This window comes from Bradysia coprophila, unplaced genomic scaffold (genome assembly GCF_014529535.1).
Source record: "Bradysia coprophila strain Holo2 unplaced genomic scaffold, BU_Bcop_v1 contig_138, whole genome shotgun sequence".
Classification (NCBI taxonomy): Eukaryota; Metazoa; Arthropoda; class Insecta; order Diptera; family Sciaridae; genus Bradysia; species Bradysia coprophila.
In genome coordinates, this window is record NW_023503409.1 from 8,055,947 (window position 1) to 8,082,991 (window position 27,045).

At 35.0% G+C, this 27,045-nt stretch overlaps 3 protein-coding genes and 2 long non-coding RNA genes across 13 annotated transcripts in view; 4 read left to right on the forward strand and 1 right to left on the reverse strand.

Moving 5' to 3' along the window:
* LOC119073924 lies at positions 1-15,314 on the reverse strand. Its single transcript, XR_005087115.1, has 3 exons — positions 15,301-15,314; positions 9,722-9,728; positions 1-340 (listed from the first exon to the last, which is right to left on the reverse strand). It is a non-coding gene; the product is annotated as an uncharacterized LOC119073924 (long non-coding RNA).
* On the forward strand, positions 1,125-1,890 carry LOC119073904. The gene is made up of 2 exons (XM_037179794.1): positions 1,125-1,537; positions 1,617-1,890. Exons 1-2 carry the CDS (start codon positions 1,170-1,172, stop codon positions 1,624-1,626), a joined length of 378 nt encoding a protein of 125 aa, XP_037035689.1. The 5' UTR covers positions 1,125-1,169; the 3' UTR covers positions 1,627-1,890.
* On the forward strand, positions 3,134-4,531 carry LOC119073881 (ribonuclease H1). The gene is made up of 4 exons (XM_037179761.1): positions 3,134-3,355; positions 3,477-3,896; positions 3,965-4,235; positions 4,300-4,531. Exons 1-4 carry the CDS (start codon positions 3,270-3,272, stop codon positions 4,396-4,398), a joined length of 876 nt encoding a protein of 291 aa, XP_037035656.1. The 5' UTR covers positions 3,134-3,269; the 3' UTR covers positions 4,399-4,531.
* LOC119073827 (tyrosine-protein kinase receptor torso-like) overlaps positions 12,884-27,045 on the forward strand; it is a 19,846-nt gene continuing 5,684 nt past the window's right edge. Inside the window, exons 1-3 of one of the 9 annotated variants that reach the window (XM_037179627.1) lie at positions 21,665-21,842; positions 21,925-22,184; positions 25,244-25,549. In XM_037179627.1, coding sequence (XP_037035522.1) covers positions 25,391-25,549 — 159 coding nt within the window. In that variant the 5' untranslated portion in view covers positions 21,665-21,842; positions 21,925-22,184; positions 25,244-25,390. Of the gene's footprint in view, positions 12,982-14,325; positions 14,632-21,659; positions 22,185-25,179; positions 25,550-27,045 lie in introns of those variants that run through there. The other 8 variants (XM_037179633.1, XM_037179630.1, XM_037179624.1 and 5 more) reach the window with 8 other exon arrangements.
* On the forward strand, positions 15,838-16,128 carry LOC119073926. The gene is made up of 2 exons (XR_005087117.1): positions 15,838-15,883; positions 15,978-16,128. It is a non-coding gene; the product is annotated as an uncharacterized LOC119073926 (long non-coding RNA).

A 27,045-nucleotide genomic window follows, 5' to 3' on the forward strand; every position in this document is an offset into this window, starting at 1 on the left:
TTTTGGATTTTTTTTGGAAATTTTTTCCAAAATTTCTAAAAAAAAATGCCAAAAGTTTCCAAAGACTGCGAACGTCCAAAAATCTAATTTTTCCATCATTTCGAACTGTTTTGGCAACTCCTGAGCTCAGCCTTGTGTTTTAGCCGGCTCTCAATGATTTTATTTGATTATTGACGCTCTCATCTTATTAATTAATCATGCTCGACTTCATTTGTCAAGAATCAAACAAAATAATTGAGAGTCAGCTAAAACGCAAGGCTGAGTTCAGGAGTTGCCAAAACAGTTCGAAATGATGGAAAAATTCGGTTTTTGCACGTTTGCAGTTTTTGGAAATTTTTGGCTTTTTTTTGGAAATTTTGGAAAAAATTTCCAAAAATTGGCCCTGGTGTATCAAACAAATTTTGGCACTGTAAAATTTACAGTGTAAATAAATATGGAATAAATATTCATACAAAATAGTATTCTATTCGGCAGCTGTCACTACACCCACTCATGCTTGCAGTTCATCGCTTGGTTCTTAAACATAAAGTTACACTCGATAGGTGTGAAGGTGGCGCTGTCATTATTTGAACATGTTTGGTTTCCCATATATTTTTGTGGGTTTCTTTGATCGACAGCGTCACCATGTCGTCTCGAGTATAACTATATGTTCATAAATATCGATAAATGATTATACCGATTGATGCCAATTGTAGAAAGTACATTCCATAAGTTTACTGTATGGTCCGAAACATTTCGTTCGACCACAGCAATGACATGAAGAAAAATATCGAAAAGTGTTAAAAATGCCCGCCAAACTGCTTTAGGAGATTTTTGATTTATCAGTTTGACGGTTTTTGTCAATTGCTTGACGCAAATTCTGACATTTATTCAACATTCGGAAGATTTAGTTTTCTGTGTGTCTTCGAAATAAGAATTTGGAACATTTACCGTGACGATTTTTCATTATTTGCGTCTGAAGAATATTATCACCGTTGACAAAGGTCGATTGTTCAACATTGGAAAGTCAATTGGAGGAGAAAAAGGCTGACAGCATAACAGTAAATTTTTTTTAATTCACGTTTACGTTCATTTGCGGATGTAATATCACAAGCAAGGCGATATCGCAAACGTTGGAAGATTTATTAAGAATTTTGAAGAAATTGCCCCGCCATACGGATATCGTTAATATGACTTCCCGTCACTCATCTAAACGTATTCGACGTTCAACTAACGAACCAACCGAACCAGCTAACGATTCACCAGACAATCACAATATATCACTTATCGACTCTGTTAATGAAACGTCGCCATCTAACAATACCGCCAATTCAACTATCGAATCCTTGAAAAAGGGTCTAACCAGAAATCTTAATCTAGCTACAACAGTAGCAAAAGAAATCGATGAAATGGAAAAAAGACACCTCGATGAGATAAATCGCATGAAACAGGCGCATCAGACAGATTTGAACGAATTGCGACGAAGACTATGCGTCTGTGAAAAATGTCACATCAGTAATGATGTTATTCGTCGATGCAAAGGCTGCATGCGAACGAGGTAAGCCAAATGATAAAACCTTGTGTTACATGAAATCAAATATCATTTCTTCACTGATCAACTGGACAATATTCAACAGCAAAACGTAATGGCTTTCACCAAACCTACCCTCGCAGACGCTTTATTCGAAATGACGCCACCACCCACTCCACAATCATCAATCATCACGTAATTTGACAACGATTGACACATTTTGTAATTGTTTTACTAAATTGAATTTGACTAACGTTATGATTTGAAGTATAGTAAATTGACGGCAATTACTGCATCGGAAGATAAAATTTATAATATACCGAATTCATGCTGTAGATAACAGAAACTTTTAATTTTATTGGCTAATAAACGTTCCCATTCACACGTATTTTATAAAAAAAATTATTATTAAAATATTTTGTGTACGTGGATGCGTCAAGGCCTAATGCCTTTTACTGCTTAACTGGAATTGAATCAAGATGATCAGATAGGAAGTTACGGCTCCATTTAACTTGAAATAAAATTCGTTACTATCAAAAAGATCTCACCGCTTTCACACATACATACCGGAAATAAAAGTGGCCAATCGAAATGAATTTGACCGTAGTTAAGTGTAACACGACGTAAATGCAACATTTTTGAGAATGTGAAGAGCTGTAAACAATATGGCATTGTTAGTGTTGAAATAAGGCTCCATAAATAGAAAATAAGATAAAAGATCCCATACAGTTAGAGGCAGTGCTATTTGAGCATGAATATGCCAATCTGGATTTGCACCGATATGTGCCAATATGAACCGATATGCACTGATATACACCGATATGTTTTGATATGCACCAATAATATTTACCACAAAAAGTCAATCTGTATCGATGTACACCGGCATGTATTGAAATGTATTTATGATAATCATCAACAATTTTAATCCGCATATAAATCGCAGTGTGTTCAAATTTAATTCATACGCGTCCAGAAACATCATCGTAAACCAGCTATATTGATGCTTATAATTTCAAATGTAAACCGTCAAATCGAAGCGAATCGCAAAATCGACTAAACTCGGTGTGTTTGGGACACACCAGTCGGGTAACTGATTGGTAAATAATTGTTAAAATCGTTTAAATCGTTAATAGAGTCCTGTAAGTCCTGTAAGTGGACAGTGTATCAAACAAATTTTGGTAAATAAATTTTCATACAAAATAGTACTCTCTACTTGGCAGCTGTCACTACACCCACTCATGCTTGGTGTTGTCATTCATAAATATCGATAAATGATTATACTGATTGATGCCAATAGAGTGTTATGATGAAAGAGAAGAAGATATTTTGACAAGTACCCCAAGGCAAGTTAAAATAAACTGGTCTTCTGTCCTCTCGCTCTTAACGTACCACGTTGATAGAGAAGCAAAGAATATTTCAGACACATCATGAAGAGATTCACCATATTAAGGTTGATTGCATAAATTGAAGCAAATACTTTGACAAGTACCCCAAGGCAAGTTATAATAACTAGTCTTCGGTTTTCTCGCTCTGATCATAACAGTCTATTGTAGAAAGTAATTTCCATAAGTTGACTGTATGGTCCAAAACATTTCGTTAAACCACAGCAATGACATGAAGAAAACTATCGAAAAGTCATTATCAAAACACCAACGACGACGACAACAATAAATAAATCTGTTGCCAGTTCAACGTATTTGTTTCTACTGAAATTGTGTTAAGGAATCTCTACGTACAGACCGAAAGCTTCACATAATTTATGACGTCCGTGTTCAATTTATTTGTAAGATCAATGCCATTTTACAGCGTAGCGCGTGGAAGATTAACCGGTGTTTTTGCAACATGGTAAGTGTTTTTAGGCTAGTTGAAACCTACACCACGGCAGAGTAAAATAAACTTAACTTTAACTTTGCTCTGTCGTGCCTAAACAGTTCAAATTACATCCTTGGCAACTATTTGCTATTAGGCCACAATGCGAAGCTCAAGTAAAAGGATTTACATCGGCAATTTATAAGAAATTTAGTACTTATGACGAGGCTGTCAAATTCGTGATTAGCAAGGGAGGAAAACTTGACCACAAAATTGATGGTGAATCAATCGCCGATGGAGATAGTCAGAAGTCAAGTAAACAAATTGCGTCTGCTGTTTCGACTGGATCATCAAACAAACGGTTGAACGAAGATGTCAGTGAAAGCAAGCCGAGTAAAAAAGCCAAAAAGGACACTGGCGAAATACCTGTGAAAAGACTGAACAAGTACGGAAAGCATAGCTTCTTAGAGGATGAAAATGGATTTGTTCATGTCTTCACCGATGGTTCGTGTGAAGGTAATGGAACAGAGAAGGCAGTTGCTGGATTAGGAGTTTACTTCGGAGAAGGTCATGCATTGTACGTCGAGCTCATAAAACGATCGTCTTTACAAAAGAAACCTTTTTGACTTTGCTTTCTCTCACTAGAAATGTGGCAAAACCAGTCAGTGGTAGAGCCACTAACAACTGCGGCGAAATACAAGCATCAACATTGGCAATTCAGTTGGCTGGTGATTGTGGTGTGACGAAACTCTGCATCAATACGGACTCACAATTTCTCATCAATTCCATAACTAAGTGGATGACCGGTTGGAAAAGGAACGGCTGGAAATTGAAGTCGGGTCAACCCGTTAAGAACGTAATCGATTTTAAGTCATTGGATGCTGTGACCGCCAAGTATTCAATCGCCATTAAATGGGTGAGTTTCATTTTTCCCGTCACGAAATTCACTTCACTGATTTCACGTTGGAATTCTGTTTCAGAATTACGTCAAAGCCCACTGCGGAATTTTGGGTAATGAACGTGCTGACGCACTAGCAAAACAAGGTGGTGAAATGTACAGAAATGGATTAAGGAGTTAGTTTCATCGTTTTGATATGTGTAATGATGTGACGGAAGTAATACAAAACCGAATGAATTTAACTTCAACGTTTTGGCATCGCTTTTTGATCCTGACAATATTGATGACTTTGAAATAAAATTCCGTTTCAAATACCAAAAATTCTCATGTTCTAAGTATTACTAACAATATTTGATGGAAAAGCTTTTCTCTAATCGATTTCTACACTCTCGGAATGTAAAACTAAATGAAACGAGCCATCAGAACAGTCGGAGCGTTTGCTGCGACTGAGCCCCGTACAAACCCGTATATCTATTGCGTACGTGACCCTAGTGCGTCTGTCACCCTACTTTGACCGTAAGCCTATGCGTCGGTTAAAGTAGTTAAAGTAAAATTATTATGGAATGTGTACATCTTAGAAATTGCGCATAGCGCAATTACGAAGCCCCGTACGACGTTCCTTTCAAATAAAACAAAAATTTCAAATAGCCCTAAAATTTCAATTTATTGAATATAAATACACATAGGGCCTAAAATCGGCCTCAGTCCGAGGATCCAAATTTTTTTTTTTTTCAACTACATTCTATTCGGCCTTTGATTACCTTCCAAATGAAACAAAAAATACGGAAAGCGGATGAAATTTGCTCGAGTTATATGTAAAATACACATAAGGTCCTAGTAGCGGCCTTAGTCCGAGGATCCAAATTTAATTTTTTTTCAACTACATTCTATTCGGTGTTCGATTATCTTTCAAATGAAACAAAAATTACGAAAAACGGATGAAATTTACTCGAGTTGTATGTAAAATACGCATAGGGCCCTAGTAGCGGCCTTAGTCCGAGGACCCAAATTTAATTTTTTTTCAACAACATTCTATTCGGCCTTGGATTACCTTCCAAATGACACAAAAATTACGAAAAACGAATGAAATTTACTTGAGTTCTATGTAAAATACACATAGGGCCCTAGTAGCTTTTCACTTCTAAGGCCCTAACTCACGGTCCACTCACCCGATTTTAAAAAACTTTTTTTTCCTGGATTGGTATTGACAATTTACATTTCCATCGTTTATTTTGCCATAAATATCACCAAAAGACCTTAAATCACTTAGGTGGCCCTAACTCACGAAGGGCCGACCCGAATATGCCCATCTTCGAACTTAGCCTCACTATTTTGACTATCTTTCAGGGAATTTTTTTTTTTGAAATCGGATTTGATTTACTCAAGATATCGACGTGACAGACAGACGGACAGACGGCCCAAATTTTTATTGCGGATTCGACATCTATGAACATAGGCAAACACTTTGCCCTTACCGTCTGCTTCGAATTCCATCAATTACACACGGCATCGTAATCCTATAAGCCCCTTCGTACTTCGTACGGGGCTAAAAATTGGCAATTGAGGTGCAAGCTATTAATTTATTAAAAACAAATTGAATTATAACAATCAATTTATCGTCACAGCCAAATTTGCTCGTACACCGTCTATCTGCAAAAGAAGAAAGAATAGATCGTTCACATTGATTTGTTTTTGATTTTGACAGAGAAAAACGAAGAGTTATACACACAACGAACACAAAATGTTAGTTTAGCTCGTTTGCGTGTATACCTCCTTGTAAGAAATTGAAGCTCGCGCACCGCTTCTCGAATATCGGCAATGGATCGCTCTATTGCAGCCAGTCTTCGGTCTACCTGGTTATTGACCAGACCCTGCGCGTTGTTGTTGTTGTTGGCTATACAGTTAACAATACAAAAAACCAGTTATCTATTAGCATTAGCATTAAACATTTCTCAGACGGCCAATGCAAATTTTTGATATAAAGACCGCGTCAGCCATAAAATAAGGTGTAGGAAAACTATAACTACGAACAATAGGTGAGGTAGCTCAATAGCAATTTTTTCGCCAATGCAGTCAGTGTACGATACGGTCATTGAAAGCTGGACTGAAAGACGAAATGCATTGACGAAAAAATTAAAATAGAAAAAAAAACTGCGATTGCGAACTGTTATATCCGCACACCGTTATATCGGTATAATTACACAGAGTGATTTTAGTAGGACAGTTTTAGAGCAGATACAAAAACGATAACACACGAATTTTAACAAGGAGAAACATTCTTGTACCTGTGCCACATTCACAAACATTTAAATTTGAGGGAAACTTTGTTTTTGTTATTGTCACTTTTGTACCTGAAGCTGCTCTGGCAACTATATAAGGATGTAATGACTGTTAAGAGAATATCAACTTACCTTGCAAAAGAAGCGATGTCACAGCAATTAACACTAAGAACGAATAATAAATAAATTCTAAGACGAACATGTTTAGTGGACGGAAAGTGCAACTCAAAATTACAAACAATTAACAGACTGACCGTTGTTGATGAACACAAAATTTCAATTAGATCTTCGCATCCAATAGTGTGTGTGAATGTGTAAGTACACTTGATGGTATGGTAATTTATTATTATGGCACTTACGTTCCTTTGAACTTACTTTGAAATGTTAGCGCGAAGGAAAATGGCGCGAGGAATCTTTTTCTTCCCGGTGTAACTGTACATTTCAACATTATTGTGCCCCATCCTCTAGGTAGTCTACCTCTATGTTGTGCCCTAACAAATCAATGAATCGATGACAATGCAATATTTTATACAAAAGAAACCCTTATAATGGTTTATTCATAATGTGTCCACATTACAATTTTATCAGTTCGCTGCATCTTAAAATGGTTCTTTTAATAAAAATCAAACAAATTCCCTACTCTACCTTTCTAATGACTTCCCGCACGGCCCTGTACGGCTTGTGTAACTGGAGAAATTTCTGTAAGAAAAGTGTATGTTTTCGGTTTTTGATCACATTTAAGAGTCAATTCGCCAAAACTTCAACCAAGTTGTATGAAACATGAAAACAAGCCATCAGCGATTTTCGGCGGGTACACAGTAATCGATTCAGGTGATCCTCCTGAGTCATTTGCAACAAAAAAAAAATCCTCGAAATAATTATGTTTTCACGCCAGAAATCATGAAAAATGTACTGCGCGAGGGTGACCAAAATAGTTTTTGTTGCATATCACCAAGAATACGTAACGCATTTATCTGAAATTATGGTCATTGGTAGAGGTGTATTTCGAAATTTTTCGTGTATGTGGAGAAGTAGCTATTTTAGGGGAAAAAAATTCCAACTTTTGCAGAGTGTTTTCAAAAAGTTACAACGATAGACTTCGAAGATATGGGTGTCGTTGGGTAGGTAGTGACCTCTACTATCCATGACACCATGAACCTACCGCGGCACGACTTTCGTTGAGCTTCAATTTTGATTGAAGTATACTAACACAAAAATTCTCTATAATTCCACTTTTCTTCGCGTCTATTTCAATTTTTCTGACGTATGTGACAATTTTAAATCAGGGCTGCAGTTACTGGCACCTTACGCTTCGGGAAATTTCGTTTAGGGCCTATAAAATTTGAAACAAAACCAACTGATTCAATTGTGTCATGTGTTCCTCGGGTATCTCCAGACTTCCTAGTATGGCCAGTGCGGCACTGTATCAAGTGTTTACTAGCATATTAGAATCATATTTTGTACTTTAGCCACTTACCGGAAGGATTTGGAAAATTTTCACAAATGTACGAATACGAAAAATTCGACATATTTCCAAATCCTTCCGGTAAGTGGCTAAAGTACAAAATATGATTCTAATATGCTAGTAAACACTTGATACAGTGCCACACTGGCCATACTAGGAAGTCTGGAGATACCCGAGGAACACATGACACAATTGAATCAGTTGGTTTTGTTTCAAATTTTATAGGCCCTAAACGAAATTTCCCGAAGCGTAAGGTGCCAGTAACTGCAGCCCTGATTTAAAATTGTCACATACGTCAGAAAAATTGAAATAGACGCGAAGAAAAGTGGAATTATAGAGAATTTTTGTGTTAGTATACTTCAATCAAAATTGAAGCTCAACGAAAGTCGTGCCGCGGTAGGTTCATGGTGTCATGGATAGTAGAGGTCACTACCTACCCAACGACACCCATATCTTCGAAGTCTATCGTTGTAACTTTCTGAAAACACTCTGCAAAAGTTGGAATTTTTTCCCCCTAAAATAGCTACTGCACCACATACACGAAAAATTTCGAAATGTTTTAAAGGCCAGCTTATGCGGCGTCAACACCTCTACCAATGACCATAATTTCAGATAAATGCGTTACGTATTCTTGGTGATATGCAACAAAAACTATTTTGGTCACCATCGCGCAGTACATTTTTTCATGATTTCTGGCGTGAAAACATAATTATTTCGAGGATTTTTTTTTGTTGCAAATGACTCAGGAGGATCACCTGAATCGATTACTGTGTACCCGCCGAAAATCGCTGATGGCTTGTTTTTAAGTTGTTCGAAGTTTTGGCGAATTGACTCTTAAGCTTCGAAGAATTTTTTTGAAAGTGCTTTTGGCTTCTAGGGTTGAATATCTTACTGGGAACTTATAAAAAATTCCACCTAAGTCATAAATATCTCTTTAGTACTCTTGCGTTGTCCCGAATTAGCGATAGCATCGATAATAGTATATTACTTCCGAGGTTCCAAGTACAATAAGGCTATTACATGTATAGGCAATAACCTTTACATCACTCGCCGCCCTCGGATACTTTTTCTCATCTGGATACGAGATATCACTTTACTTCCCTTGCATAGTAATGTACTATTACGTGATTAGGCAATGTAAATGAAAATGAAACATGCCGTAACACGTAAAAATGGTAAGCGATGGTACGCCATCGTAAAATGAATGTTTAAACAGATGAAGTATAGTAGATTACTATACCAGTGAAGTAATTTGATATATCGTATCCAGAAAAGCCCGAGGTACTTTTACTCATCGTGATACGAGATATCAAATTATTTCACGTGTAAAGTATGACGTTTTACTTTACGAGCGAGGGAAAGGGGGCTTACTAGTGAGGGAACGACCACATTACCTCACTAGTAAAGTAATAGTTATTTTCCTAACGCATGCTAAAATGCTTTTTTAGCTAATGAGAGGTTTCCAGCTCGAGCCGGAGGCGACAAGTAAATAGATTTAATCCTAATTATGGCGTTTCAGCAATTTAAATTGCAAACTAAATTCGTTTTTTTTTAAGCAAAATAGTAGTCCAAAAATAGAATTTTCGTTTATTTTCAAGCCTTGATCATCGATTATATTTGCAAATATTTGTGAGTAATGCAACGCGACCTCTTCCACACAACGGTTAGTATGTAAATTTAAAATCATGTACAATCGCCAATCCTTAACTATCACCGATCGGAATGGTTCAGTTTGGTTTAGTCAGTGCGCTTAATTGGACTAATTTCCTTTCGAATTTGCTGTATTGGAGAACTTTAATTTCAATATTGGTCATACCTAATGTGTTAGATTTTTAATTAAGAAACAGATGTTTATGTTGCAATACTAATTTATTAAAAACTGTGAAAGTAAATACCTCGGAAAGTACTTTTAAGGTCGAATGCAGAAACATTTTTACCTTTGACATGAAACCAGGGAATATTTTTGGGGAAATATTTTTCCGCATTTTCCTAGATTTCTCCACATTTGGCCGAATTTTCTATATTTTTCAAATTTTTCAAAAAACATTTTTCGGAAAATTTAGGAAAATATTAAAAAATCTAAATCTTTTGGACAATTAAGGAAAATATGGGTTTTCCCAAAAATAGGCGATTTGCCTCGTTTGGACAAGCTTTTACGACTAGTCCTGAAAAATGCAACTCATAACAAAAAATACTGTTTTGTCATAGAAAATGAAACGTCTTACCCAATTATGCCAGGTAATTAAGTGCGCAGGAAATTCGCATTTTGTTGCAAGCACCATAAACCCTAAAATATTTTCGTTTGGTTTTTTTTTAAATTAATTAAAATGTAAAAACTTGAATCAATTCAGGCTGTTTTAAATATCCGCTTTGACTCAAACGTTTGCAAATATTATTGCTTGCTGAAAATTAGATTTAACCTTGACCGTGGAATGCAAATGCTGGTAATGTCTTGACAAGTATTACCGTATAAAATGTGGAAAGCTCATTCCCTAATTTTAATTTTTCAACTCCAACGGTTAGATGTACATTGCCTTTGCCTTCATAATAAACTATTAAAATTAATCTAATTTACGGAGTGATATGTTTTAACGGAAAACACCATTTAAATTACACCAAATTTTAATTTTTATCATATACAGTTGTAAAATTAAGCCATGTCGCAGTTTGCATTGTACGTCGAACAAAAGGGAAAATATGAGTTCACGTTAACAGGATTCTTAAAGTAAAATGATCGTTGTGTTTAGTAAGCACACTCAAAAAAAGAGAAAGCTAAAGCAAATCATTAGACTTTCAAGAAATTCTCTAGGAAAACTCGTCCAATAAGTTATTTTACCAACTTATCCCTCGGGAGGAAATGGCCAATTCCCGAGGACTTAGTATAGTGAGTAATAGTAGGTTACAGTGCATGCTGCGAAAATGATTCATTACATGGGGTAACAATTTTGAGATACGAGCAACTCACAAGTGTGTGTTTAAGCGCCAAGGTTTGAAAACTGTTATTTTGACAAGGGTAGAGTTTGCATATCCGAGCCGAAGGCGAGGTATGTAACTACCCGCGTCAAAATAACAGTTTTCAAACCGAGGCGCTTAAACACACACGCGTGAGTTGTGAGTTTCAAAATTGTTTCCCCAAGTAATGAATCATGGCAGCAGCTTGCACTGTATTCTATTTTATTGCTTGTCCAAGCGAAAATTGATTCTTACATATCAATTCCTTAACGCAGTAACAACGAATCTAGTATACCGCCGAACCCTCCGAAATTGGCTCATGTGTACACGTCTACGAAGAAAAAAATCTCGAAAACAACACTAATGTTATGTTGGTATTGTTACAGCAGTAATCTCAATACACGTCACAACGGTCACAACAGTCGGCTTGTCACTGAATTGTTTTTCCGTTTCAGGATAATGCATTAATTTTGTTGTTTTCGTTATTTAGAATAAAATTTTTGCAGTGAAGTGAAGTGAATAATGTCTAACATAAGCAAAGTGTTTAGTGTTCTCGAATATAAGTGAAAAATATGCAACTAAAAGTTTGCCATGTGTTCATTACAAACATTGAATTTATTGCTGGAGCAAAAAATGGCTGACACTTTCAGTTTTGTGATTTTCTTTTCGAAATAATTCAAATGCTTTTGTGACATTCAACTCACGCCACTGGAAAATTTGTGTTCAAAAACACAAAACATCAATAATTATTTTCTTTTTTTCTATTGGAAGGCATTAAATATTTCAGATGATGCATTCTCCTTCATCTGGCTGCACCCCGCGAAAACTCGTTTTACGTGAATGACTGTGCACCCCGCGAAAATAGAGATTCCTTGACGATAGTGTCACACAAATATCCCTCATGTAATCGACCATTTTCGCAGGGGCCAAATTGATATGTAAGAATCAATTTTCGCTTGGGGCAAGCAATAAAATAACTTACGTAATTGTTTTGAACTTTATATTTTGCCTTGTGTTTTTGCATCTCTCACCTTCAGGTCGAGCTCAGCAAACGCCACACTTGGCAAAATAAAAAATTCCAAACAAGCCAATCCGCATTATTACATAATCTGCAGGAAGTGCGTAAAGCCAATTCAATTTCAGTTTTGTAAAATGCAAGCCATGACTTTCAACTACATTCGATTATTTTCCTTTGCACTTTTATTTGGGAATATTACCTGTGATGCGATAAGGTTAAAAAACTATCAGACCGATTTGTTCCTTATATCGGACGGTTAGCTGTACGGCATCCTGTATAAAAAATTCAAATGCGGTGAGTGTAGTTGGACGTTGAACATATAGATGTTTAGTTGAAAGAGAAAAAATTTATCCGCGAATATTCCATCAAAACTCAAACGTTTCTGATTTGTTTTTCTCTCGTTGTTTATGCCGCGATAATCCACGTAAACAAACCAACATATTGGGGATCATTGTGCGGAAATACTGATAATTTAATACCTTGATCGAAAAGCACGCGAAGGATACGCTTTCAATAAAAAAATTCGTTGGATTATGTCTAGATTAGAAATTGATCCAAGTTTTCATACTTCTTCATTTTCAGACATTACAGGAGTGCTACGAGCGCATGTGTCAAGCACCCAAAATTAATGAAACCAAACCAAACCGAATAAATGTGGCTGATTTTAACGTCAATCTGCGATGTCGCGACGATACCTCGTTGGTTGTTGACATTGTTGACGGCAATGTTTCCGACCACGACAGAGTAAAGTTAACCAGGCAGGAGCGCTGATTTGACTAGGGACCTGAATAATCTAGTAGCCCTATATTTTTTGCGAATAAAATTTTTCAATTTATGTCAGTGATCATTTGAGTTCATTTTCATACAGTGTATTAGGTCCCTTATTTGACGTTTCGAAAATGAACCGCTCCTGCCTGGTTTATTTTGTGTTCCGACAGTAATCATTATGGACAGTTTCAATACTCTCGCAAGGAAAATGTTAAAGGAAATTTGTATATGGTGAATATAGAAAGCTTGTCGTATGAGCTTGTGGAAAAGATTCTTTATATTGTGAGTGTTGTAGAAGTACATAAATCCTACTAATTGTATTGTTTATGTATGCGAAGTAGTATTAAGTTAGATGAAAACAATAGTCGGAAACATGTTGTGTATTTGCAATGATATTACTTATGGTGAAGCATTAGATCTATCCTTGCAAATCCATTTTTCTGTACAATTCCAATAGTAATTTTCCAAATACATGCTTGTAGGAGAACCTCCGGTTCGTACTGGAATCGAATTCGCTAAGAAAACCTTTTGACATAAGTTAGCAACAACATTTTATACGAAATCCGAGACAATTTTGCGATAATTCCTCACTAGAGATAGAGAATAGTTGACATCGTTCTGATGTGCTTTTCCTTTCGCAGTATGTGCTGCTCTGTAGTGGCTATAGCTACAGTACTCCAGCACGTGGAGTGTAAGTTTTTTAGTGATGAGGCGTTTTGGAGAATTTTATTTCTCCATTTAGCTAATGATTCACTGAAAAATAGCGTGTATAAAGTTATGACTACCTCTCGTAGTTTGGTCACTTCTTTGCCACTGTCGCCATGGCCTGATGAGAAATGGTATTTTTGAACTGCATATTAATGCAACATGTCGAAAGACATATTTAAATTTCTCACAGATCGAAACAGTGGCCAAACGTACCTCGATTTCGTACGACATTATGCCTGTCTAATGGCATGGATTCGTTGTTGATGTGATGAGTGCATTTAGCATTCTATGTTAACCAATTTAATGATGATCGGTTCATCTGTTTGGTTTAACGAATTCAACAAATGCAGACACATTGCACATCGTGTCTGTAGAAGAATCAAACTACTCATACATGAGCATTTGACTTGTTTACAGGTCTGTTGTGTATGAGTTTACACATCGTTCTGATGTGCTTTTCCTTTCGCAGAGAATAGTAGATTACATTCGATGATACGATAGTAATTCAGTACATGAGATAACAATTTTGTGATGAAAGCAAACTCACAAGTGTGATTTGAGCGACAAGCTTCGGTAATTGTCTCTTCAAAAAATGTAGAGCCGAAGGCGAGGTATGCAACTACACAAGTAATTCACATAAAATGAATCGACAGGGGCAAACTGCTATGTAATGGCCAATTTTCGCTATGATGTAGGCAATAATAGCTAGTTTTCTGACATGTGCCTTAATTTCATTGAGGACACAAATTAGGACGTTTTTTACTTTAGTAATTTCCACACCTTAACTGGTATGAGTCATAGGATATGCATATATTGTAGATTTTACTTTAAGAGTCGGCATTTTATTCATCGAACTTATTTTCTGATTGTAAGCCGACGTAGCTGCTATTGATATGGTGGATTATGATTTTCTTCTTAACATTTTACAGACAGATTCCACGCTGATTCCAATAAAAGAACTGACGCCAAATGTAACTTACAACATAACAGTAACTCTAATGCTTCCCAACTATCAATATACGAATGCGGGTTCATTTGGATTTAATCAAAACATTGCTGTTAGAATACACTGCCATGAAAATCGAAAAATCTGAATATAAAGTGGAAGTGAATAAATTGTTTGATGTTTTCATAACTTGGGATCCAGCTGAAGATCGTACTTGTCATTATCATATTTTGTCGAATGATGCAACAGCAGCATTTCAGTTAAAAGTAATAAGTAAGGTTAGTGAATACTTAATCCCTTTCGCCTTAGAATCTGCTCAAGTCAAATAAATCTTAAATGTTACAATTGAAAAATTGTCCACAGTTATATACGATCTTTTTTGAAGTCTAATATTGAAACTTTCGTTAACAATTACAGCCTGAACTGTTGTACCATTATGTGATCCGTGACCAGACCTTCGGATCAGCTGAACCAGTAATTGGCATTCGAGGTTCAAATAGATTAGGTGATGAATCGAGTATTGTTGATTGGATCGAAATACAGACACCAACATGCTGGGACGAGGGCCTATTTTTGGAATTTTTTTTGGAATTTTTTTCCAAAATTTCCAAAAAATTGCCAAAAAATTCCAAAAACTGCGAACGTCCAAAAACCAAATTTTTCCACTATTTAGAACGGTTTTGGCAACTCCTGAATCAGCCTTGCGTTTTAACTGACTCTCGATTATTTCTTGACGATATCAGGTTTCAAATGAAGACGAGCATGATTAATTTGAAAGATGAGAGCGTCAATAATCAAACAAAATCATCGAGAGCCGGCTAAAACATAAGGCTGAGCTCCGGAGTTGCCAAAACAGTTCGAAATTATGGAAAAATTCGGTTTTTTGGACGTTCGCAGTTTTTGGCAATTTTTTGGAAATTTTCGAAAAAATTTCCAAAAAAAATTACAAAAATAGGCCCAGCCCCGATGACATAAATTTGGAAATTTGTCGTCAGTAAAACGGATTTCGCTTCGATTAAATTATTTTGTAAATTTAAATATTTCTCGATTGTAACCTTAGCACCATACCCACCGACAAATATAAGCGTTCAGTCATCTTTCTTTTCCCAAAATCTGTATCGAATGAATGTTTTCTGGGAGAAACCGCATAGACAGCCCAGGTCATATGAAATATTCAAAGGCAATTCTAACAATTCTTTGATTTTATTCGATTCGATTTGTTTCTGCATAGGTTTCTAACGATATTTGTTTCACAAGGAAAGCACACATGAAGTTTTTGAAGATGTTCAATTGTTTGCCGTAAGTGTGCCTAAAATTTGAATGTTAAGTGAACGATTTGATGAAAAAGTGAACCGAAAAATACATTTCAACGCTTCATTGTATGAAAATGACGCTACGTTAGAAAGACCTCCGCACTTTCCATTTTGAATTTTGACCGCACTTACGGCGTGAATTACGTCCAAATAACCGCATTTTCGTCGGTTGGAAATATCACTCGTGCTATAATGGTGGCGTTCCCTGAATTAATTGGTAAGTGGCTCAACATGAAGAAGTATTTGAAAAATCACTTTCAATTAAAATGTGTAACACGATCAAAACTTGATGTTCTCGTTTATTTTAACAGAAAATAGGACGAGAACTGATTCATTTATGGATGCTATGCAAAAGCTATGCTATATGCTATATAAACCAGCTACTCTAATAATTTGTTAGTTTCAAACAAAGAAAAGTGTTGGTAATACAGTACATTAATAAAATATCTAATGGGCATGCAATGCATAGGACATTTTTGATAATTACATTTTAATCATGTGAAGATAAGGTAGTAAATCTTCTCCACTCAGAATGTCTTGACAAACTAACATTAAACTAACGAAATTTTCTTCCCCGAATTGTCAATTTGTTTTTGATTTCAAACATGTTTATACGGAATTTATGTTTCCGCTTCGTGGAGAAAACGGTTTACCACACCAAGCATACATGAAAACCGTTTTTGACACCTTTTGGAAAATAAGGATAATTCCAACGATCCAGCGATTCAATACCCTTTCCCTTTCGCAAAGGCCACCAAACTTAGCTCTTGTTGGAATTTGTTGCTATCGGCAAACAAATAACTATTTCATACTATTTCTGTGTCACTGTGATTTTCTATGACACCATGTCTTGGTATGACGCTTTGCTATGTTGCTATGCAAAGTTCCGTTAGCTTCAACTGGTTTCCAAATAATAGCAATTCGCTAAACGCATCTGAGCCCATAACCTGTTGGAGTCTGCAGGAATCTGGAACAGAACTTCATGTGAAAGAATGATTTATGTAAAATACAACTTAATATGGCTGAGCCTCAGAACACACATTTTTAGACAAAAAGCAACGCACTTCAAGCATGAGTGGTACTCTAAATAGGGTACTGAAACTGGACAGTTAATCGAACAAATTTTGAAAGTGTTGGTAATACAGTACATTAATAAAATATCTGATACCCATCATGGTATTCGTTGACAAACGGAACACACGATTGTTGCACGGAAAATTCGTGGATTTCGATAAAGGCTGTGGAACTTATAATATAGCTGCAACACTTATAAAAATATAGCTACTGAACGCATATTCTATAAATGTTGGTAATTTACGTGCAATATGAGTTACACAACTATATTGTGGATCACACAGCTACATTATGCACTACAACACATGTTATAGCTAGGATTTGCATATTGTGGCTGTGTACTCTATATCATAGCTGTGTAACGCATATTTGACGTATGAAAAATATAGCTGTGAGCTGCATATCAGAAAATGTATGGGACCATACATTCAAGTCATCCGCGCTGATGCTCAATTGACATTAATGTTAATGGATAAAGAAAAATCGTACCAAAAACTGTTCAAAAATAGCTTAACTGATTATAATGAGGTTTCATCTTCAGGTTAATGGTGACGCCTCTTTAATAGTCACATTTGAATCGAATTAAGTAATTACTCCTAAAAATCAAAATCGTCATTTCACAGAAAATAATTGAATTGGCGATTCTTCACGCAGTTTCAATTCACTTTCTTTCAGAACCTAAAACCATTCTCCAAGTGACAACTCACCAAACTAAAAATTCTAAATATAAAAACTACACACTTGAATGAGGCTGTGTGCCGCATAATATAGCTGCAGAATTTATATTGTAGTAGCAACGCTTCGAAATAAGAACGTGTTAAAGCACAAGCAAAGTTAGCACAACAGCAGCATAGGTGACGGTCGGATTCTCGGGTTAAGCATCAATCGGCGCGGTTAGTACTTGGATGGGTGACCGCAAAATTCAGGAAAGTTTAGGAAAAAAAAAATTATTTCTCGTGATGGATTTGAAATGTGGCTCACAGTTATAATATAAGTTACACAGCTATTTTAACTACAGTCATCGCAACATGCATTCCACAGCTATATGCCAAAAAATGGGGGTGCTAAGTCCACTTATAGATCTCACACGTATATTGGGATTTTCCGTGTGGAATCCGAGCTGTAACTTTTCTCAATTTTTGTAAACTTTTCGATCTGATATTTTTTGTCAAGAAAAAGAAACCCACATTTCAGTAACTGGTACCGAGAAGCAACGACAGAAATCAGCGTCATTTTAAACAGAATGAAGTAATATATATTATGTACCTGTTGCCAAGATTGGTATTTTGACGTGTAGGACACTAGGTCCCACCTTTTGGGCGGGTCGGGTCCCTTGACTGATAAGTTTTCCAAAATAATTAATCAATTAAAGTGAAAGCAAAATAAAATTATCGAGTCTCATTTTTTGTCAATTGAATGACAATTGTCAAAAACCAGACAAGATCATTTCATTTTGATTTTACCTTATATTACACACTATTATAATCGAGGTTCTGAAAGATTGTTTTTGTGTGTCACCGCCTTCGTGATCAACTCAGGGTTGTCTTAACCTGGTTGATTCAGAACCTTGATTATAATTATCTTAATTTATTTTAACTGATTTTTTGATCTGTGTGATAATGAACAATTCCTTCTACAAAAATGAAATGTTGTCACTTTGTATTAGTTCAAATTGTGCAATAATCCAATAAGACCCGAGTTGTTAACTAATGCAGTAAGATACCGCAACTCGTGTTAATTACGGCCTTCGATTCGCTCTAGCCGCAAACTTCTCACTCGTACGAGCTGTCTAATATTGCAATATGATACCGCAACTCGTGTGAATTACGACCCTCGCTTCGCTCGGGCCGCAGACTCGTACGAGTTGTCTAATATTAGATTTGGCCTAGCCGCAAACTTCACACTCGTCGGAGTTGTCTAATGTTAGAATTGCTTGACTTTTGTAATACTATATGCTCACTGTATATGTAATTTCAGGTACAGTGGCCAACATTTCAAATGTCTTTTTTGTTAGGAATTTGACGTTTTCAATGAATTCCACTCAATCCACACAGCTCACACTCTGTATCAGTATGATCCGCTGTGGTTTCCAAGGCTGTATTATAAGGAAGTTTGCGCCAACAGCCTTTTTCGTGGTGGCATTAAATCAAAAATAATTGCCGATAGTGCATTGTATTTTAAATTAGGCGAATTCTTCGCTGTGGCATTAATGCGAAAATGAAGTAACCAGAGCGAAGATAAATACCTAAATATCAATAATACCACTAGGAACCATTTCTATTTCTCCATTTACCATTTACCACAAAAATACTCCGTGTGAAAGAAAAAAAATGAATTTTTGCTTTGTTTACTTGACAGTTTGCTATCTCAAGTAGTACTTTTTTGTTGAGTGGCAACCATACTTAAGTTAATGCGGTAAATTATTTTGTTTTCTTAAAAGTCATACGACAGTCCTAAAAGTTTGTTCCAATTAACTGTTAATCCGAACTTTGACAACAGGAACGACAACGACTTCATTCAAAACAGACGTACCTTCTTCTCTCAGTGAAGGGAATCATCAATGATCAATTACCAAAAATTATCAATTATCAACATAGTAAATGGAATAGCTTCCGACATTAATCTCGGGAATTCCATTACACGTCGATTAAAAGAAATTTTATTAAAATCGGTTTAGAATTATTACTCAAGTTATCGTCATGACAAAAAAAATGGTTACAAACAATTACGTTTTTGATAACATTTCATACAATATCGCCACAACACATTAAATTATCATAAATTATCACAATATCAATTATCAGCGGTGTATTATCATGTATTATCAAGTATCAACAGAGTAAAATCCTGTTTTCTGGAATAGTTTCCAGAACCTTATCCCGACATAGCCCATCTTCGAACTTAACCTCAACAATCCCATTCCTCGTCGATTAAAAAAAATATCATCAAAATCGGTTAAGAATTACTCAAGTTATCGTCATGACAAAAAAAATGGTTACAAACAATTACGTTTTTGATAATTTTTCATACACTGTATGGTTACTAACATTTTAGGGTATTTTCTGGCGTAAGACCCTTGACTTCAGTCAAGAGAACAATATTATTATTACCAATTATTATCAGTTACTTATTTTTCTGAAATAGTTTCCAGAACCTTATACATTGCCTATCCTCGAACTTAACCTCAGAAATCCCATTCTTCTACGTTTTTAATAACATTTTATATAATATCACCACAACACATTAAATTATCTTTATCACAATATCAATTATCAGCACTGTATTATCAATTACAATTATCAATAAAATCATGTTTTTCTGGAATAGTTTCCAGAACCTTATCCCGACATGGCTCATCTTCGAACTTAACCAGAAGAATTTCATTCCTCGTCGATTCAAAAAAAAATCATCAAAATCGGTTAAGACTTACTCGAGTTATCGTCGTGACAAAACAAAATGCTTACAAACAATTAAAGTTTTGATAATTTTTCATACACTGTATGGTTACTTACATTTTAGGGTATTTTCTGGCGTAAGACCCTTGACTTTCAGTCAAGGGAATTATTGCCCTAGCCGAAGGCGTGGGCCATAATACCTATACGTCAAAATAACAGTCTGGCAATAGGTACATATCATATTTTATCTGTCGAGAAGAGATATATCGAGATAAACAAAAACTCCCTAGAGGGATAAGCTCGAGATTATCGTTCTAGACAGATAAAATATTTTGTTTAACTAGTGTTTTTAACTAGTGCGATAACTAAACAAAAGAAATATCAGATTCAATATTATTCCGCTATATGTTTGACAAACATTCACGGATTTTTTTTTTGAGGGTTGTAACTGTGCAGAACTATTTTACAAGACAGCTGAATATTACCTTCCGCATGTACATTTTACATACTGACCACACTAAGTGCAGCTAAGATGTAATTACATTGTACTGATATGTTAACAATTATACTTGTCCCGAATTTCTACATTATAGCAGTACATTTTTGGTGGTGGTTGAACAGTACTATTGTCTATTGTGCTATACTATGTACGTACAAGATAGATGACAATGATGCCCTACTCAGCTGAATATTATTGCATTTTAGTTGTAAGTCGATACTGCTACGTTACACATTTGTACTTGTCCCCCTTCAAAAAAAATGTTCAGCTGTGCTGAATATAATTTTGTTGTGTGTTGTCTGTCATATGACAAAATGTTGAGAGAATGTTGTCCTAGGACAAATTACAATTTAAACTATTGCTGTAATTTGCTGCATTTCCCTTTTCTCGTCCTTTTGGTTAGCAAATCCATTATCCTAAAGCATTAAAAAATAATAATCCATAGAAATGTCGGAGATTATAAGTATGACGAAACATTTCGTGTGAAAGGAACATTTTGTGGACATAAGCCGATAAAAATGCCCTCATTCGAATCGTTTTTTTAGTGGAAGTGGATCATCTAAAAAAAAATTCCAGCTTATGTTCGACCCACTTCTGTAAAATACAATATTTTTATGCTTAATTATAAATGTTTGATATTTTACTACAGAACAACTCTCTCCTTCCGCACATGTGTACTGTACACCCAACCGAATAAAGCTTTAGCAACAAGTTATTTTTCCGAATAGCAGAATATAACGGATACATGATGTTCGGCTCGCACGGTGTAAAGAGCTGATTCGCATATTATACTTCAATCGAAACAAATTTCAATATTCGCCAAACCTAAACAAATCAGTCGGTAAAATACAATAGAGAGACCCAACCAATAACTATGTGCTATAATATGGTGTTAGTTCATTAATATTGAATTATTCTGGAAATTCAATTGAAATTGCAAATCAAATTTGATGTGATTCTATTAAACTAAATCAGTTAAGTATCAGTGGATATATTCAAGCAAAGAGTTTTGTTTTCGTTTATTTTCAAGCCTCGATGTTCGATTATATTTGTAAATATTTATGAGCGATGCGAGGCGACCGCTTATGTACGCGACGTTAAGTATGGAAATTTAAAGTCATATAAATAAAATCGCGAATCCCTTACTGTCGCTGATTGGAACGGTTTAGTTATGTTTAATCGGTGCTCGGATTACGGCGCTTAAAAATGTAGTGCATTTAATTGGACGGTGTTTTTTTTTGCTGTTAAATTTCATTGTGTGACAAAACATAATTCGATTCTTTAATATAGCTGCTGTGCGTTATTTAAAACCAAAACATAATTGTTTATGGACTGTGTGAACACAATGGTTAATTCTAATTAAAACTGTGGAATTATTGCCTTCGACATAAGTAAATTTTAAATTTAATTGTGAATTTCAAGTTGTCAAAGTTTCGAATTACTTATAAACAATTTTCAATTTTTATGAATGTTCATCCGTTCATCGAACGAAACCAATTTCCTTTATTCATGTGCAGAACAACCCCTTATAGTCAAAATACTTTTCTGCTGTCTGTCACGTTATTTATTTCCAAAAGGAATTTATGCAACCTACCAATTCCTATTAAAGAATTTTGGTTTGGAATGGATGTAAAACACGATTGAAAGAATTTCATTTCATCTGTTATCGACAGCGTCGGACAAAAATAAAGAATGAGATGTGTGACCTTTATAGCCAAATAAATGCTAAATCAAATGAAGTAAAAAAATGTTGTCATCAGCCTGTTAAAAATAATAAGGTCAAAAGAAGTAATAGATTCGATAATTATACTGGTGCTGTGTTCACCGTCTGTGAAGGGATATAATTGGCACGCTGATTCTGATCGGAGAAAACGAAAATCAAGTTATCTTATCCAACATTTAATCGTTAAAACTTTCGAAAATTCTTAGCATTAGTTACAATAATTTCTGTCGAAATCGAATTTTAAAATGATATTGAATTGGTAAAACATATTTTATAGTATAATGTACAGTGTGCATGCCACATCCTGTCAATTTACATTCAATTCGATTCATAATATGAAATGTTTTGAGATGAAAGCGATTTTACTTGTAAAAAGTTTTCTTGGAATTATATCAAAGTTCAGCCAAAGTGAAATTTCCCATCTGGAGTCGAGAAGAATTAACGAAAAATCCTAAAATCCTAAGAATAGTCCAGGTCAGATCCTTTCAAATCAGAATTGACTTAGCTCTGCAAACTTTCGGATAAAATTTTGCATTTTACCACCGATAAAACCATTTTTGGTAATTTGTGGAAGAATAAATGATGATTGATTTGGATGAAGAAAACACGTCTAGTTTGATTTAATACAATGACGGAAGTGTATTCAAGTATTTCATAGTTAAAGTACAACGTTTAGCTACTGCTTTACATTCAGCAAAGTATTGTCGCATGTGAATTGATTTACGTCCCAACAACTATCCATCCGATCTCAAGTAAAATTCAAAGTCTGCAAGAGATTTTCATTCAAAAATTGATCTTTTATACTTCACCTAAACACTGTTCACTTAGTATTAAGCCAAACAAATCAGATTAATAATAAAATACACGTGAGCTTGACATACTTGTATGTTAATGTCGTCTGCACAACGCAATAACAGTCTGATATATTTAAATACTTCGAGTTCCTTACACTTGGTTGTCTTTTGAAGCTTATTATTGAACCGTAGGGTCATATTGTGTTCATTTGAATAAAACGTTTTTTTTTTCACATTTATTATTTATTTAGTCACTGTTGATTATATAAAATGTACAGACTCGAATGAATAATCAATTCCTGGCTTCTTTAAATAAGCGACAATAATTATACTATTCGGCTGAAACATCCCCGGATAATCTGTTATGATTGCCTGACGACGCTAAGTGGAAAATTTTAGTATCAACTTTCGCTTCATAAATTCAACGATTAAATTACGTTTTAGAATATTCACTTCTGAACTTTAATTAAATTTAATTTGTTCTCCTTTCAATTTTACCGACCACACTTTGATTCATTGGCGGTGCTTCCAGCTTATTTGTTTTCTATTTATTAATATGGCAGCGTGAAAAGATGTAACGAAATTTCCTTCAAATTAAAATATTTCAAAGGAGAATTTATTGAAGCATTTAATGTTGTGAATTTTCGTGTGACAGCGTATGTACCTGCCTATAGAAGTGACTTTATTGTGGTACAAGATATAAATGAATATATTCCTGCAACTCTTCGAGTAATTCAAGGAAATGGATCGATTTGCTCATATTTTTGCACAATAAGAAACACATTTTCTTTCTGTGCGAGACTGGGATCAGGAAGTTATAAATAAATATCAATCGTAAACACTTATCATCAACAAGCTAGATAAACTTAATCTTCTAACAGTTGTAGTCGGAAAGTCATTTTACAGTATTCATACGTGAAGAAATCCTACAAAAATCGAGTTCAACCTGGTACGGTTGTTTTGTTGTTTATTTTTGTAAAGAAAAAGCTATATTGGAAATGATAGATGCGATGTCAGCTATTCACAATTAGAAAATTGAAAAGAAACTTGAAGTTCATCAATGGATTTCCATGGAGTCGGTGGAGGTGGATTTTTTGTGTGAATATTTTCAGATGTTTTCTTTTGTCTGCTATGTTATTCACTTAATATGATTTTTCAATTGTTTTAACGGTGTTTTTTAGTTAGTTTGAACACGACAGAGTAAAGTTAACCAGGCAGGAGCGCTTGTTTGACTAGGGACCTGAATAATCTAGTAGCCCATGATATTTTGCGAATAAAAATTTTCAATTTATGTCAGTGTTCATTTGAGTTCATTTTCATCCCGTGTATTAGGTCCCTTATTTGACGTTTCGAAAATGAAGCGCTACTGCCTGGTTTATTTTACTCTGCCGTGGTTTGAATCAATAAATAGATGCTAAGAGGAGTAACAGTAGCTCTTATCGATCTTCAAGCAGACGGCAAGCATACTAACAGTTTTACCGTATATGGTTTTACTATCTGATCTATTACTTCATTTGATCGAAGATTTTCAGAGATTTATTTCAGAAATCTTTTACTCCATTTGTTTTGAACATGTCTTTTGCTATATAAGACCTCATCGGTCAGAGCTTGTCGTTAGTTATTGCTGTCGTTGTCGATAACAGATGACAGCCGTATGTAACAGGTTAACTCACAGTGGTTATCGGTGAAATTCTTATAGGTAGGAATTTAATTCAGCTGTTTTTCATCTGGTTTCGACACACAAATATAACTGCTTATATGGGTGTACCTGGAATAGCACACTTGTGGCTGAAGCATTATTACTGTATAAATTTCACTGACGTTCGCTGTATTTTTGGTCTAAGTGTTAAACACGTCATCGCTTATTTCTTTCGTCACTATCTATAACAGAAACTATAATACGTATGAAAATGAAGAATCGAAATTATTGAAGTTCGCGAAGTATATAGAAAAGTGTTGAAATTCATTCTAGTTGACAGAACACCTCGTTTGTCTCGATATCCTCCATACTCCAGATATTATTAATAGCATAGGGTTAATAACCGGGCGAGTTTGAGACGAATGAATTTTAGCGTTCTCTTTTTATGAAAAGGACAACATATAAAAAAGACTGGCAACGACAACGAATTTTTTTGCATTTAAAATAAAATCATGTGAACTGGTTCGAAACCAATGCGCTAACGTGCAAAAATGCCGCAACAATATAACACTTACTACTGATTCACTAATAGACTATAACATGCAAGCGATAATTTTCAAATACATTCAACTATTTTGCGTGGCTGTTTTATTTGACAATGTCAGTTGTGATCCCATGAAGCTGAAGAGCTATAAGGACGATCTGCTCTTTTATCGAACAGCTAGCTGTACGGCATCCTGTATGAAATATTCCAATGCGGTAAGTTTAGGTGCATGTTGTATTTACAGATGGCACTCCAGCCATATCTAATTATAATTTATTGTCAAACCACTCCCTCTAAAAAGCTGTTCCCTTTTGAAATTGAAAAATTATAATTTTTCAGTCAAAAAAGGAAATTGTCATTCAGGGATTGTGGTAGATGCCCTCCTTTTTTCGTAACTCTTTCTCCAATGATTCAATCTTTCGGGTGCAACATTCACTTGCTACTTGTTTTACAAAATGAATATCTATAGTTTGAACTTTGTAGTCAATGTAGTGTAAAAAATGATGATTTTACGATCTTCCTTATCAATATAATAACAGGAGGTGCATGTTTACCTGAAAGTAAAACGTCAATCTTCTTCTGTTTCTATTAGAAGTTCATTTTTGAAGATCAACCACTGGCTGATTACTGATTGCAAGTGAAGCTTGTCTACTGTATAAGTAACAGACTGAACACAAAGTCATCATCTCTTATCATACATACTTGCACCTCGTATTAGCATATCAAATGAAAAACTCGAGTTACCTGATATTTGTGTAACCGATAAATCCATTTGTTGATTATCTATTGGTTTCCACAAGAATTTTGTTCGTTACGAATAATGACTTACATTAAAGGAGAAGAACGGATGTGTATATAACAACATCCATGTAATCAAAGTAAGAATAATGATACTGACACGACATAAATTATGTACCGTTTATATATGTGTTGTGATGCGATGTAAGCTGTTTCAGAAACTCGAGAAAGGAGGGGAAAACGCTTACCTGGAAAACATTTATAGACATCAATAATATGAAAACAATAAAATCAAATAAATTTTATTGGATTATGTTAATCGAATTCCTAGAACATGTTGTACATACAACAGCCTATTATAATCTGAGAAAATTTAAGATGACGTTCCTCGTATGTCATTCAATTAATCTGATTAGTCTGTGGATTTATACATTTCGTACTTCGTCCACAGTCGTCCAAAGTACGTTAGAAACTTAGTCCACCTTTTACGTTTGTTTGACTTGAAGCACTAGATTTGGCTATTTTAGGTAATTAAATTGTTTAGAAAAGTTTCCTTTAGTCAAAGTTTGTTTTATAACATGATTTACAGAGTCACCTCTTGAAGCAAGGTATAAAGAAGTTTTTTGTGAAGCAGAATTCTACCCGACCCAATTAAATCGAATCCTTCAACACACCTCGTAACTGTTTAAAATGAATGTTGAAAACAAAATAAGTAAAAGATTTTTAGTCAAACAATAGGTAATATATAAACAAATGAAGTAGTAGATTTAATAATACTAGATCTTAGCGTAGCAAAACCTATTACGGGGAAAATATTTTCTTTAATTTCTTCAAAAGCATTTTCAAGAAAATTTCGAGAAAATCTGATATGCAGTCTTTGCTAAGGATTATGATTTTATACTAGCCTTCAGAAAGACTCCCTCCATAACATGTTGAGAAAAAAACTTTAGGCTGAAATAGCATGTTACGTCAC